General features: G+C 38.2%; 1 protein-coding gene across 4 annotated transcripts in view; it reads right to left on the reverse strand.

Moving 5' to 3' along the window:
- The window catches only part of PLA2G4A (phospholipase A2 group IVA), a 160,255-nt gene that overhangs the window by 104,592 nt on the left and 39,972 nt on the right, over positions 1-15,691 (reverse strand). For all 4 annotated transcript variants that reach the window (XM_022593385.2, XM_089909779.1, XM_089909789.1 and 1 more), the window contains exon 3: positions 9,334-9,415. In XM_022593385.2, coding sequence (XP_022449093.1) covers positions 9,334-9,415 — 82 coding nt within the window. The remainder of the gene's footprint in view (positions 1-9,333; positions 9,416-15,691) is intronic.

A 15,691-nucleotide genomic window follows, 5' to 3' on the forward strand; every position in this document is an offset into this window, starting at 1 on the left:
AAATGAGTAAATGAAATATAAGTCCTAAGACCTCTGCTTAGCATTTTTGTTCATTTAACAAACACACTGTGTACATTATGCATCAAGTACTTTTCTAAGCACTTCATAGTCTAATTTAGTCCTCATTAAAAATTATAGGAGGGAGACGGAGGGATAAATTAGGAGTTTGGGATTAATATATACATGCTACTGTATATAAAATAGATAACCAACAAAGTCCTACTGTATAGCACAGGAAACTATACTCAATATTTTATAATAACCTATAAGGGAAAAGAATCTGAAAAAAACATAAATGTATGTATAACTTAATCAGTTTGCTGTACATCTGAAACTGACACAATATTGTAAATCAACTATACTTCAATTAAAAAAAAATCTAGGAGGAAGGTATAATTATTACCCTACATTTAATGTTGAGGAAATTGAGACCTAGGAAAGCTAAATAACTTGCCCAAATTCACACGGTTAATAAAGGAGAAGGGAGATGTGAATCCAAGTAAGCCGGTCCAGAGTCCTTGTCCTAACCATTAAGCCATACTTCCTTGCTGGTATGAAACAGGCACTCAGTAAAGTTATCAAGCGTAAGTATTGCATTCATTTTTTTTTCTTTTGTACTTCTTCAAGACACTGAATAAGTACCAAGTACATAGCAGATGCTCAGCATTTATTGACGACATTAATAATGGAGCCTTGGGGCTTCCCTGGTAGCGCAGTGGTTGAGAGTCCGCCTGCCGATGCAGGGGACACGGGTTCGTGCTACGGTCCGGGAAGATCCCACATGCCGCGGAGCGACTGGGTCCGTGAGCCATGGGCGCTGAGCCTGCGCGTCCGGAGCCTATGCTCTGCAACGGGAGAGGCCACAACAGTGAGAGGCCCAGGTACCGCAAAAAAAAAAAAAAAAAAAAAAGAATAATGGAGCCTTGCTGGGATAAGCACTGGGTTTTATTTCATTAACATGTCTTTTTCAAAGTTAAAATTTCAAAACTGTTATTTCATTTTGCACCTGGAGGCTTAGATTACCCTTGTACATAAACTTAAAATAATTTTGTCTAGGATTTTATCTAAAATATTTTATAAAAAACATACTGATACATCAAATGAGGAGTAAGAACGGAAAAGTGCTTCCAAAGAATCAGTAAAATTTACAGGACCCCTCAGGCTATACCTCAGCTAAGTTTAGTCATTTCAATCTCTATGTCATACAATTTTACTTTTAAGAAAACAGTTAAAATATTAAAATATACCAAAATAACATACATGATAAGAGTTTTCCCATAAATTTTAGACCAGGGGAGTTTTTCTCTTTGAAATAAAAACTTTAATAGCATACTTTTCTTTGGAAATTTAAGAAACATTTAACCTGTTTTCTAATTTAATTCCATTAGGTATTAATTGCACCTGTTCAATATAGAAGTGGTATATGATTTCTGGCAAAGAGCGTTTACTTAACACATGGTGAGAAGGTGGCATATCACTCAGCTTTAAAAAATTTTTTTAAATTAAGTTTGTTTTCTTAAATTTTAGAAAACTAAAGAAACTGTAGAACATTAACATGTTAAAGTATATATATGAGAAATATAAAAACTATTTTAAGATGAAGAAGCTCAAGTGTAAGATATATGCGATAAAGAACTAAATGAGCCAATTCCCTGGCAGACTAAATGAGTAGGATCCATCACTAATAGGTCTTGAAAAAATAAAAAGAGAATATGTGGATTGTGTCCCTATTAGTACTGGTAACGTACTCTTCACTTTGACAGGAACCTGCATTACTGCCAAATATACCACTGGAATATAGCTCCATTTATCTTATTGAATAAATGTGGTGAAAATTCACACAAAGATCAATTGATGTTAACAAAATATCATAAAATAGTATCATTCACTACATTTATCAGACCTAAAACACACAAATACATACATGTAAACAAACAAACAAATCTACTGAAATTTAAATAGAAAGGAAAAAAGACTAACCGTACTCACAAAACCATTTGACAGCTTAATAAACTGCATGACATTCTAAATGAGTGAGGAAGAGGAGTGCCTTCCTAACACATTCTATTTCCGTACCACATAGAAAATACAAGACAAGAGATAAGAGAGAGGCATGCATTCTGGAATACTTTACTCATCTTGAAATTAGTTTCCATAAAAAGCCCCCTGGGAAGTTATTTCAGATTTTTTAGAATCGTGGGTGGATACTCAAAAACATTACAAAAATATTTAGTAAACCAAAATTCATGTTCAGTCACAACTGACGTCAGGGAAATGTTTGATTCAGAAAAGACGAGAGCAGCAGGGTCATTTATAAAAAAAAATATTTGCAACTCCATAATTAATCCAAGAAAAGATTAATTATGTTATAAATTAATCCAAGATGTTATAAAACTTGAAACCCATGAAAATTCTAGATAGCTTATGGATAGAAATCAGAGCGGTATTTATAATCTACAAAAATGGAGTATAAAGTTATTTTTTTAATTCTCTCTTCATTGACGCAAAACAGGAAGCAATATCCTAGAAGAAAGGTATAGTTACACATATTTATGTATTTTATTCATTCATCCAAAATTCTCTGAGATTTTCCTACTATACCAGGCTCAAGACTAAGCACTTATTCTCTAAAAAGTGAAGAAGAAATAGGCCCCAAAGTACATGTGACAAGTGTTTCATGGGGCATTTTTTTTTTTGCTTTTTTTGTTTGGTTGGTTGTTTTTTGGCTGCACCGTATGGCTTGAGGAATCTTAGTTCCCAGGCCAGGGATGGAACCTGGGTCCCCACCACCCTGCAGTGGAAGTGTGGATCCCTAACTACTGGACCACCAGGGAAGTCCCACATGAGAGAGGTGTTAAGCAGAGGTCTGGATAGCTGTCAGGGGAGCAAAGGAGTGAATTGTGCCCAAGAGTATCAAAAAGACAGTGGAAGTACCATTCTACTGTTTCTCTCGAGCTGAAAAAATGAAGGATCCAATAATCTGCTCAACACAGAAATTCAGAATGGAAATTTCTTGTTTCCAAGGTGAAAAACTGAAAATAATCTCAAGTGCACAAACCACCCAAACAGAAAATACTTTGGCTCATACAAAGATTATATTTAAGAAATAAATGTCTTCTTATGTTGATATCTGAAATCATGCTAACAATAACAGATAATATTCATTGAGCAATTACTATGCATGAGGCATGTAATGCTTCACATATGTGAACTCATTGGATTCTCTCAATGTCTCTAAGATGAGAGAAAGAAGACAGAGAGGAAACTTGCCTGAAGACACAAGACCAGTGAGTAGTGCTTTGCCTCTGAAGACCATGTTCTTTCATAAATATATTCTGCCTCCTCCTTGGAGATTCTGATGACCGTGGAACTCAGGAATGGCTACAGGAGAGGCTAATGTATTTTCATAGTAATTTCTACATTGCCCTTGCTGCTAACAAAGATTCTCAGAAGATTACATAGATGATGTTTCTCTACATACAGACACAACACTATGCCTCTTGCCCAAACATGTGCAAATAGGAAGGATGAATTCTAACTTCCTTTCCCAGGGAATTATTAACACTTTGTGTTGAGAGTCATGTCCTTTGAAGAGGCTTAATCCTCTGGATGGTCTTGAAGTGAGGGTATTTGAGACTGCTGCTTTGGAGAGACAAGACTGGAGGTAACAGGGCTACTTTCTTAAAACTCAAATGTGTTTGGGTTTTCTTAAGTTTCTACAAGTGTTGGAAAGTCATGCTTCTGGTGCACTGTGGGTGGCGTGATGACTACAGGATGGTCATGGAGTCTGGACTCTAAGCACCGTAGCCTTGAGCTCAGGGGTAGAGTCTCTCTGGCGTGGCATGTGATCACTGGGAAGACTACTCTGAGAGCTGTCCCAGTGCTTGCCAAAAGTGGAAAGCCAGGATCCATGTAAACAACATTTAGCCAAAGGTTGGATGCCAATGATAGCAGCCACCAAGGCTTATGGCAGGACCCACTCCTAATTTACAGGCAACTCTAAGTGCCTAGAATACCTGTAGGACCCTGGGGAGGGGGAGATCACCTACACTCCCCCACCTATTCTAGTGAATAGGTGCAATTAATGCAATTTAGAAAAATTAATGCGATTTAGAAAAATCATATTGGTGAGATTTCATGGACCTGAGTAATGTGGAGAATATTCGTTTCACTACACAGTGATGTGTGAACTCTTACAGTAATTACTCCATAGGACTGAAAGACATAAAAAAGAACACAGAATGATTCAAAAAGAATCGAACACTTGCAAATAATTAGTATCTGATGCCTGGTTTATATATGAATAGGTAGTAAAAATCGATAGTAAAAATAGGTAGTAAAAAAAAAAATTTGTAAACGAACTTTCATGTTTAGCTTGAACAATCTTACAGATGCTCCACATGGTCCACGTGCATCCCCCAGATCACAAGTCCCGCATCAGTACTGATGATGATTCAACCTCGACTCCACATCGCCCCTGAAGGTAGGAGTGAAGCCACAGTGTGTTTCTTCCTTCCTCAAGACCACGAGGGGGTACAAACCCAAGGTTCTTCCTGAATCCCCACCAGAAGTCAGGTGGTCTAGAATATTTTAAAAGTCTTCCATTCTGTTTGAATCACCCTGTTTTTGTACTTACATTCTTAGACAATATGTGAAAGATGACAATTTAAACTTCCTTTGTTTAGTAAATCAAAATTCATGTTCAGTCACAACTGATGTCAGGGAAATGTTTGATTCAGAAAAGAATACTAGAACAGCCAGGTTCTCAGTAACAATAAGCATTTATCCAAACTTCTTGCAGTCAACACACTTATAGTACACAACTCAACCAAAGCTCTTTGCAGGGGAGAGGGAAATAGTATTCACAATACTAGAGTAATGAAAAGCAGGGTATGTAGAGTTACCCTGCCTGGGTTCTTGGAAATGTCCTAAATAAAATCACAGATTAGTAAGTTGAGGGAGCATTAAACCATATTAGAATATTTAGGATATATCTATGTATATGAGAGGAAGAGTATATTTACGTACATGAGGGAAAGAGTACACTATATTCATATGGGTATATGCAAACTACTTCTTTTTAAAATAAGACTATGGTGAGTCAGATGCAAATTTGAACTTCAAACTACCTCTTCATATGATGTGAGCATAAGAATACAGGGAAGGGCTGGCACCAGGGCAATGGGAACAAACGTACATGATACATTTGAACAAACTGAGATTAGCAAGGATGTCTGGGAAGGGGCTGTCTTGTTCTTGGCTTGCCCAGTGCTCTGAGGTGAAAACAAGGAAATGAGTGAGATGTTATGATTCAAATGTCAGCTCTGACTCCTCTAAAGATAGTTTATGGGGTGCTGCTGACTGCATTATCATGTTCTAGCAATGCAGTATGGTATTTCTAAAAGAAGCTAGTTAGAATAGGATGAATAATAAAAATAAAATAATCTTGGTATTATATTTTTAAAAAAAGCAGATATAGGACTTCGCTGGCGGTCCAGTGGTTAAGACGCCAGGCTTCCACTGCAGGGGGTGCAGGTTCGATTCCCGGTCAGGGAACTAAGATCCCACAAGCTGCGCAGTGTAGCCAAAAAATTTTTTTCAAAAGTAAAGCAGATATAGGTGTCAACTATTTGATTCATGTGGCACCCTTGAGAAAGCCCCTACATACACAGGTAAAGCTGAAAAACCAAATAGTAATCTGTCATTCTTTACCAATATGCAAAACTTTATGGAAATTTGCCTTTTTAAATAAATGTAGACACTATCAACAACAGAAGAGACGGTAATTTTCTATCATCCTTTTCAGATCTTAGGACATTGTTTACCGTTCTATCCTTGTCTATCTTTAAAGAACTTCTGTATACAAACATCCCAAATTCTGCTTACTTGGTAATCTGTATAGATCAAGCTCACCAAGTAATATCATCAAAACTCCTCTTAGAAAAGTGACAGCTAACACCCATGCCTTTTCTCACTATAATTGCCTACAACTTCTCAAAAATAAAATCGTTTGGCACTGTATATTGTCCCTCTACTTTTTCTTACCAACCTTATCATTGAATTTATTTCTCTAAGACTCTCTTTTGTTCTTTTTATCTCCTCCTGATTTCCTATAAACTCATTAAGGTGATATCAAGGGTTGGCAATGATCTCCTTCCCCCCCAAAAGAATTTAATTCAAGAAAAATAAAATCAAATTACAAATGCTGAATAGAAATGTTAACAGAATGTCACAACACTATCCTTTCTCCAACAGTGATTAATCTCCAGTGGCTATTCCTTCCAAGCGTCCTTCACTTTAAAAAGGAAGCTTTCGGGAATTCCCTGGCAGTCCAGTGGTTAGGACTCCGTGGTCTCACTGCTGGGGCCAGGGTTCAATCCCTGGTCTGGGAATTAAGATGCCACAAGCTGTGAGGTGTAGCCAAAAGAATAAAAATTAAAAACATAAAAAGAAAGCTTTTTGGAAATCAAGGGTCCAACCTGTGTTGTGTACACTGTGGGGATCTAAAACGTACCTGTTCCCTATTTCATTAGATGAATTAATATCTCATGTTCATTTTTAAGTAATATTATTAATATCAACTCAAATAGATTTAAAATGACACTTGCAGCATTACTCTCTTCCTTGTCCTAATTACAATAAATAAGCACAGGCAAAGTGCCTGGGGCCTATGGGGAAAGTAGCTAAGAAATCAGATCCATACCAGTTGAAGGTGACTCAGTAGAATTTGACTTGCTATAGGACTCATCTCAAGCATGGTAAAAACCATTCTCTCTCTAAGACAGAGCTCTGCACTGATAGTCAAAGGTCAGTAACTTGCATGGTTGGCGAATCACTGACACAGCCTTTAGTTGAATTATGAATGGCTTTACTAACTAACAGTACAACCTCTAGAGTTTTAAGGCATGTGCTTTTCTCAAGGTCATGGGCGGTACCACTTTTTTTTTTAATCTTTTTTTTAACAACTTTATTGGAGTATAATTGCTTTATAATATTGTGTTAGTTTCTGCTTTATTACAAAGTGAATCAGCTATATGTATACATATATCCCCATATCCCCTCCCTCTTGCATCTCCGTCCCACCCTCCCTATCCCACCCCTCTAGGTGGTCACAAAGCACCAAGCTGATCTCCCTGTGCTATGCGGCCGCTTCCCACTAGCTATCCATTTTACATTTGGTAGTGTATGGCTTCCAATTTGGATTCTCTTTTTTCTTTTAAATAAATTTATTTATTTTATTTAGTTCTTTTTGGCTGGGTGGGTCTTCGTTGCTGTGTGCAGGCTTTCTCTAGTTGCAGCAAGCAGGGGCTACTCTTCGATGCGGTCCGCGGGCTTCTCATTGCGGCAGCTTCTCTTGTTGCAGAGCATAGGCTCTAGGTGCGTGGGTTTCAGTAATTGTGGCACATGGGCTCAGTAGTTGTGGCTCACAGGCTCTAGAGCGCAGGCTCAGTAGTTGGGGTGCACGGGCTTAGTTGCTCCGCGGCATATGGGATCTTCCCAGACCAGGGCTTGAACCCGTGTCCCCTGCATTGGCAGGCGGATTCTTAACCACTGTGCCACCAGGGAAGTCCCTGGCTTCTCTTTCACAGGAGCCTTTCTTCCAGTGAACTCTCGTTTAATTGATGAAAATGCAAAGAATTATAAAAAGCAAAAGAATAACTTAAGAAAAGCTTTGGCAAAGGAGTGATTAAATGGGGTAGATTGATGTATGAGATAAAATTTAGAAAAGAAACCCCTGGTCCAGACTAGATGTGAAGAAATTGTCCTTGCTCCCGTCACCTCTCCTGAGAAGCACCGCTCATCAAAAACTCTTGCCATTAGATTCCACCTCCCGGCCCCCTCCTTCCAACTTTCACCGACTTCCTGGACACCCTTCATTCACTGAAGGCTTGAGCCCAGAGCCCAAATTCTTCATTCCTTAATATTTAACCTCTCTCTATTGGCCCATTTTCATTGCAATTTCAACAAGCTCAAGTCCCTCCTATTCTTTTTTTTTTTTAACATCTTTATTGGAGTATAATTGCTTTACAATGGTGTGTTAGTTTCTGCTTTCCCTCCTATTCTTAAATATAAAAAGCATACTCTATAGTCACCTCCAATATATTTAACATACTATGGCCAGAACACATATTTTTTAAAATAAAGAGCCAATCCTGTGACTTGTGACTCAAATGCCATCAAATTCTTCCCACTGCATTTCTAATAAAATCTCAGTCTTGTTGTATGAGTGCCTGTCCTCCTTCACCTTTGCTGTGTGTCTCTAACAGTTTGGGACCTCATAAGCAATCTGCCCTTCGCTGGCCTTTGAACATGCTGTTTTCTCTGCCTGGGATTCTCCCTGCTCTCAGCACTAAGATTTTCTTCCTTCAAGAACCAGTGTAAATGCCATTTCAGCCAGAAGGACTTCCCTGTTCCCCAGACTGGTAAACTGCAATCTCCATTCTTTCCCCCAAACCCATTCTGAGGGGTAAATGCCATTCCCATATTTTAGCAATAATCTACAACTTTACCCAATGCGTTATCACAATACTTATCCATCCTTCTTTGTATTCCCAGCTCCACGACCCCTAGTCATTTGCATGGTAAGATTAACCAGGAAAACTGCATTTTAAAACGTAGAAGGATACTGCCACCAAATTAATTCAACATTATCCTCAGGCTTTGGTTCATATCATTTCAAGCTGTCCCACACCAGTTTCTATAGCTATTTGCACACATAATGAACACACTTAAAGCCATAAGAATTAAACTGCATTTTTTAAAAATCCAAAGGCACAGGGCTTCCCTGGTGGCGCAGTGGTTGAGAGTCCACCTGCCAATGCAGGGGACACGGGTTCGTGCCCCGGTCTGGGAAGATCCCACATGCCGTGGAGCGGCTGGGCCCGTGAGCCATGGCCGCTGAGCCTGCACGTCTGGAGCCTGTGCTCCGCAACGGGAGAGGCCACAACAGTGAGAGGCCCGCGTAATGCAAAAAAAAAAAAAAAAAAAAAAATCCAAAGGCACAATACCTCACAGAGGCAGCTAGTTTAAAGTCTTGACTCAGCCATCTTTCCAAAATAGAATGGAAATGTCTTTGAAATCCAAAACTCTGTCCTAGGACAGTCATTTTATCTGATCCCAAGTACTCCCAATTAATGTAAAGTCAAGGTAAAACATTATTCTGACAGATAAAAGAGCATCAGAGAACCATTCAAAATGTTATCATTCAAAGATGTAGACAAAGATTATCACATCTGAAAAGGGGACAGCCCCAGGTTTGTCAAGGAACTCAGGCAACTGAAGAGTGAATCATAATTACGTATTTTCAACAGAAAAGCAAATAAGAGCACTTACGCATGTCACCGAAGGCCCCCTTTGTTACTTTTGTGGCATGTAACACCACTACTGTGAACTTGTGGGAATAATGGTGCTCCACCTGGAAAAAAAAATTCATAATGAATTTAAAATAAGCCTGTAATATAGGATCCAGGTAAATTGTTTTCATTGTTTCCTTGAGACTAACTGAAAATATTCCAGTTGAAAGGAAGTAACATGCATACCAGAAACATTCTTTGATCATGAGGCTTTTCCTTTTTTGATCCTTTCCTCTCTCTGGCACAGAATGATTGAGAAGTTTATATCATGCTTTAAAATGTCACTGCAGCTTGACTGTTAGGACTTCTTTGCAGTCCCTACTTTACAGGGTTTACCAAGCCCTTGGGAAAAATGTAAATCAGGACTGCAGGCTTTCTAGGCGCACAATCAGGCTTTGTACTAGGTGATAAGCAAGATCTGCCTTAGAAAGGTGAAGTCAGAGCAAGATGTTTGCATTATCTAAATGTGTTTGTTTTTATTGTTACTGTTCAATGAAAGTCATTTTTTGGTATAACATTTCCAGAGCAGTTTTCAAAATCCTTTGGATCCAAAGCAATAACCAGCAAGCTACTTATATTAATTTTAATTTATTTGTTAAAACCATATATTACAATGTTAAAAGTTTCTATTAGCCTAATAGCTTGCATGCACATAAGAAGTATTAACAGGTAGAAGACTTTATTAAACACTTCACGTAACTGGATATTAGTTCTCAAATGATTCTACTCACCAAAACAGAATGGGAAAGCAGAAACTCACAAAGTTCTCTGAGCAACTGAAAAGATTACAAAATCTTTATCTAAAGCTCAAGCATTTTTGTTTAATCTTAGGAGAGGCCCACATTTATAAGTTACTCCTACCTTTCATAATTTTAATAGACTTGCTTAACTTGTTAAAACGTCCATAACTGGGCTTCCCTGGTGGCGCAGTGGTTGAGAGTCCGCCTGCCGATGCAGGGGACACGGGTTTGTGCCCCAGTCCCGGAGGATCCCACATGCCGCGGAGCGGCTGGGCCCGTGAGCCATGGCCGCTGAGCCTGCACGTCCAGAGCCTGTGCTCCGCAACGGGAGAGGCCACAACAGTGAGAGGCCCGCGTACCGCAAAAAAAAAAAAAAAAAAAAAAAGTCCGTAACTAATTAAAAAGAAGCTAAGATACTGACAATACTGAGAAGTGAGTCTAAAAGTAAGGAGGCAGAAAAAAATTATAAAAGTGGACTCATAAGGACCAGCAATAGTGGGATATAGGAGCAAAAGTTATACAGCATTCAACAGTTTCTGAAGATATCACTCTATCAACAGAGTAATTTATGTCCAGATTTATAACACAGCATCAAGAAGAGGTGAAGTCATGAATAATGAGCATACCTTGTTTAAAAAGGCAGAGAAGCATATAAAATCTTTCAAGGTAATTTTTATTCAAGTCGAAGAGAAATGCCTTCTATATTCAGAAGGGCTCTGAATTGCCAAAGTTTTATTCTACATACATGAAATTATCAATCATAAAAAAATGAGTGCTTAAAAAAAGGCATATTGCCTTATACTACAACCAAAAATCACATGCACTCCTCCCACCAAAAAAAAAAAAAAAACAGTGAAAGAGAGAGAATCCAGAGAATTCCCTGGCGGTCCAGTGATTAGAACTCCATGCTTCCACTGCAGGGGGTACAGGTTCATTCCTGGCTGGGGAACTAAGATCCTGCATGCCGCGCTGTGGCCAAATAAAAAAAGAGAGAGAATCCACTATCATAATTAGAAACTTCAACACCCCTCTATCAGAAATGAACAGATGCAGTAGGCAGAAAATCAGTAAGGACAGAGTTGAACTCAACAGCACCATCAGTCAACTAGATATAATTAACACTTATAGACTACTTCATCCAACAGCAGCAGAATACATATTATTCTTAAGCTAACATGGAACAAAACTTCAATGTCTACTCTCACAATGGAATTAAACTAAAAATCAGTAACAGAATAATAGCTAAAAAAAAATCACAAAGTACTTGGAGATTAAACAACTACTAAATAACATAAATGTCAAACAAGAAGTCTCAAGAGAAATTTTTAAATATTTGGAACTAAATGAAAATGCAACGACAACTTATCAAAGTTTAGCGGGATGCAGTGAAAGTAGTGCTTAGAGGGAAATTTACAGCACTGAAACATATATATGTGTGTGTGTGTGTGTGTGTGTGTGTGTGTGTGTGTGTGTGTGTATATACATATATACATACATATATATGAAAGACCTAAAATCAATCATCTAAGTGTCTACTTCAGGAAACTAGAAAAGGAAGGGCAAATTAAATCCCAAGTAAGCAGAAGAAAAATTGTAAGAACTGGAGGAGTGAATAAAATTAAAAATGGAAAATCAATAGAGAAAATCAATGAAATCAAAATTTGAAAAGATCAATAAAATTGATAACTCTTTAGCAAGGCTAAATAAGAAAACAACAGAGAGAACACAAATTATAAATATCATAATTGAATGAAGGAAGTTCATTACAGATCATATGGACATTAAAAGAATAATAAAGGAACACTACGAACAATTCTAAGCCCACAATTTCAAAACCTAGATGAAATGGACCAATTCCTTGAAAGACAAAATCTGCCAAAATTCACACAAGTAGAAATAGACAATCTTAATAGGCCTATGTTTATAAAGAAATTGAGTCAAAATTTAACGTTTCAAAACAGAAAACACCAGGCCCAGATGGATTCACTGGTAAATTCTACCAAACACTTAAGGAAGAAATTATACCAATGTTCTCCAATCTCTTCCAGAAGATAGAAGTAGAGAGAATAGTTCCTAACTCATTCTATGAAGCCAGGTTTATCCTGATAACAAAACCATACAGAGGCACTGCAAGAAAAGAAAACTTCAGACCAGTATCTCTCATAAAGAAAGATATAAAAATTATCAACAAACTATTAGCGAATAAAACCCAAAAATGTATAAAAGGAATTGTAACCACAACCACATGGGATTTATCCCAGGTATCGAAGACTGGTTCAGCATTTGAAAAGTAATTATTGTAATCCATCACATTAACAGTCTAAAGAAGAAAAATCACATGATCATATCAATAGACATAAAAAAGTATTTGACAAAATTCAATACCTATTCATGATGAAAACTCTCAGCAACCTAAAAATAGATGGAAACTTTTTCAACTGGATAAAGAACACCTATAAAAATCCTACAGCCAATATCATAGTTAATGGTGTGAAACTAGAAGTTTTCCTGAAAAGATCAAGACAAGGATGCCCCCTCTTACCACTTCTTTCAACATTGTACTGGATGTCCTAGCTAATGCAATAAGACAAGAAAGGGAAATATAAGATGTATGGATAGTGAAGGAAGAAATAAAACTGTCTCTGTTCACGGATGACATGATTGACTATGTAGAAAACCCAAGTGAATTGATTTTTAAAACTCCTGGAATTAGAAGTGATTATAGCAAGGTTGTAGGTTATAAGTTTAATATGCAAAATTCAATCTTTTTCCTATATACCAACAATGAACAGGTGGAATTTGAAATTAAAACACAATACCATTTACATTAGCATCACCCACACACACAAAAAAGGAAAAACTTAGGTATAAATCTAAAAAAAATGTACAAGGCCTATATAAGGAAAACTACAAAACTCTGATGAAGGAAAGCAATCAAGAGCTAAATAAAAAGAGAAATATTCCATGTTCATGGATAGAAGACTGAATATTGTCAAGATATCAGTTCTCTCCAAATTGATCTATAGATTCAAGGCCATCCCAATCAAAATCTTGGCAAGTTATTTTGTAGATATCAACAAACTGATTCTAAAGTTTATATGGAAAGACAAAAGACTCCAGAATAACCAACATAATGTTGAAGGAGAAGAATACACTTGTAGGACTGATGCTACCTGACATCGAGACTTACTATAATGCTACAGTAATCAAAACAGTATGGCATTGATGAAAGAATAAACAAATAGATCAATGGAACAGACTAGAGAGCCCCAAAATAGACCAACACACATATAGTCAACTGATCTTTTACAAAGGAGCTAAGGCAATACAATGGAAAAAAGATAGCCTTTTCATCAAATGGTGCTGGAAAAACTAGACATCCACATTAAAAAAAAAAAAAAAAAAAAAGAGAGAGACAAATAATATCTGAGCCTGAAAGAGAATAAGCAAATGTTCTTGAAAATCCAATTTAGGGATTAGCTTTCCCCACTAAAGAGAACTTTTCAATAATTATCATATATAATAGTACATACTCCCCAAATCATCTATGCTATTTTTCCATATCCTAGAAATTTAATACCACATGGGTTTTCAAATGCCGAAAAACTCCCTCGTAGGATAAAAATGATTAGCAATTCTCATCTATTATTTAACATTTTTTGAAACTGTTACAAATGTATTCATACGTCAAATGTTTATTAATAACAGGTACAGAAGGATGAAGTTTTTATTAGAAGGATTCATTGAGTATGAACCATCTGTTACACATTCTAATAGATGCAAATTCTCATTTTCACAACCACCCTATAAAATAGATGTTATTATATGTACTTATAGATGAGTAAAGTGAGAGGTTAAGTAATTTCCCAGTATCTCAAAGACAGTAAAAGTTAAAACTGAATTAGAATCCAGTCTTCCTGTCCCCAATGTCTTTACTCTTTCTATATTCCTTTACTTATAGAGAATAATAATATCAACATCAATACCTAATAGCAAAAAAGGCTATTTCCATTTATTAAAGTTGTACAGATATTTACAATCTAGTGCATTATATCTGTAGTTGATCTAAAGTCTCTCTAGAGGAGACCTTCAAGATGGTGGAAGCGTAAGATGTGGAGATCACCTTCCTCCCCACAAATACATTAGAAATACATCTACATGTGGAACAACTCCTACAGAACACCTACTGAACACGGGCAGAAGACCTCAGACTTCCCAAAAGGAAAGAAACTCCCCACATACCTGGGTAGGGCAAAAGAAAAAAGAATAAACAGAGACAAAAGAATAGAGATGGGACCTGCACCAGTGGGAGGAAGCTGTGAAGGAGGAAAAATTTCCACATACTAGGAAGTCCCTTCACTAGTGGAGATGGGGGGTGGCGGGGGGCGGGGGAAGCTTCGGAGCCATGGAGGACAGCGCAGCAACAGGGGTGCACAGGGCAAAGTGGAGACATTCCCGCACAGAGGATCTGTGCTGACCAGCACTCACCAGCCCGAGAGGCTTGTCTGCTCACCCGCTGGGGCGCGCGGGGGCTGGGAGCTGAGGCTCGGGCTTCAGAGGTCAGATCCCAGGGAGAGGACTGGGATTGGCTGCACGAACACAGCCTGAACGGGGCTAGTGTGCGACAGCTAGCAGGGAGGGAGTCTGGGAAAAAGTCTGGAATTGCCTAAAAGGCAAGAGACCATTGTTTCGGGGTGCGCAAGGAGAGGGGAATCAGAGCACTGCCTAAACAAGCTCCAGAGATGGGTGTGAGCTGCGGCTATCAGTGTGGACACGAGAGACAGGCATGAAATGCTAAGGCTGCTGCTACAGCCACCAAGAAGCTTGTGTACAAGCACAGGTCACTATCCACACCTCCCCTCCCAGAAGCCCGTGCAGCCCACCACTGCCAGGGTACCGTGATCCAGCGACCACTTCCCCAGAAGAACACATGGCACACATCAGGCAGTTGCAACGTCATGTTGGCCTCTGCCACTGCAGGCTCACCCCACATTCTGTACCGCTCCTTCCCCCTGGCGTGAGTAAGCCAGAACCCCTGAATCAGCTTCTCCTTTATCCCCGTCCTCTCTGAGTGAAAAACAGATGCCCTCCAGCGACCTATATGCAGAGGTGGGGCCAAATCCAAAGCTGAGGCCAAGGAGCTGTACAAAGAAGAGAAAGGGAAATTCCTCCCAGTAGCCTCCGGAGCAGTGGATTAAATCTTCACAATCAACTTGATATACCTGTGTCACTGGAATACCTGAATACACAATGAATCATCCCAAATGTGAGGCAGTAGACTTTGGGAGCAACTGTAGACTTGAGGTTTGCTTTCTGCATCTAATTTGTTCCTGGTTTTATGTTTATCTTAGTTGAGTATTTAGAGTTTATTATCATTGGTATATTTGGTTATTAATTTGGTTGCTCTCTTCCTTTTTATATATATAGATACAGATATAGATATTTTTTTCCTTTTTCTCTTTCTGTGAGTGTGTATGTGTATGCTTCTTTCTGTGATTTTCTCTGTATAGCTTTGCATTTACCATTTGTCCTACGGTTCTGTCTGTCCATTTTTATTTTTTTTTTCTTTTCTTATTTATTACCTTTTAATTTTTCTAC

Source organism: Delphinapterus leucas, chromosome 1 (genome assembly GCF_059928025.1).
Source record: "Delphinapterus leucas isolate spDelLeu-1000000601 "Yukka" chromosome 1, BTC_Dleu_Yukka2, whole genome shotgun sequence".
In the NCBI taxonomy this organism is placed as follows: Eukaryota; Metazoa; Chordata; class Mammalia; order Artiodactyla; family Monodontidae; genus Delphinapterus; species Delphinapterus leucas.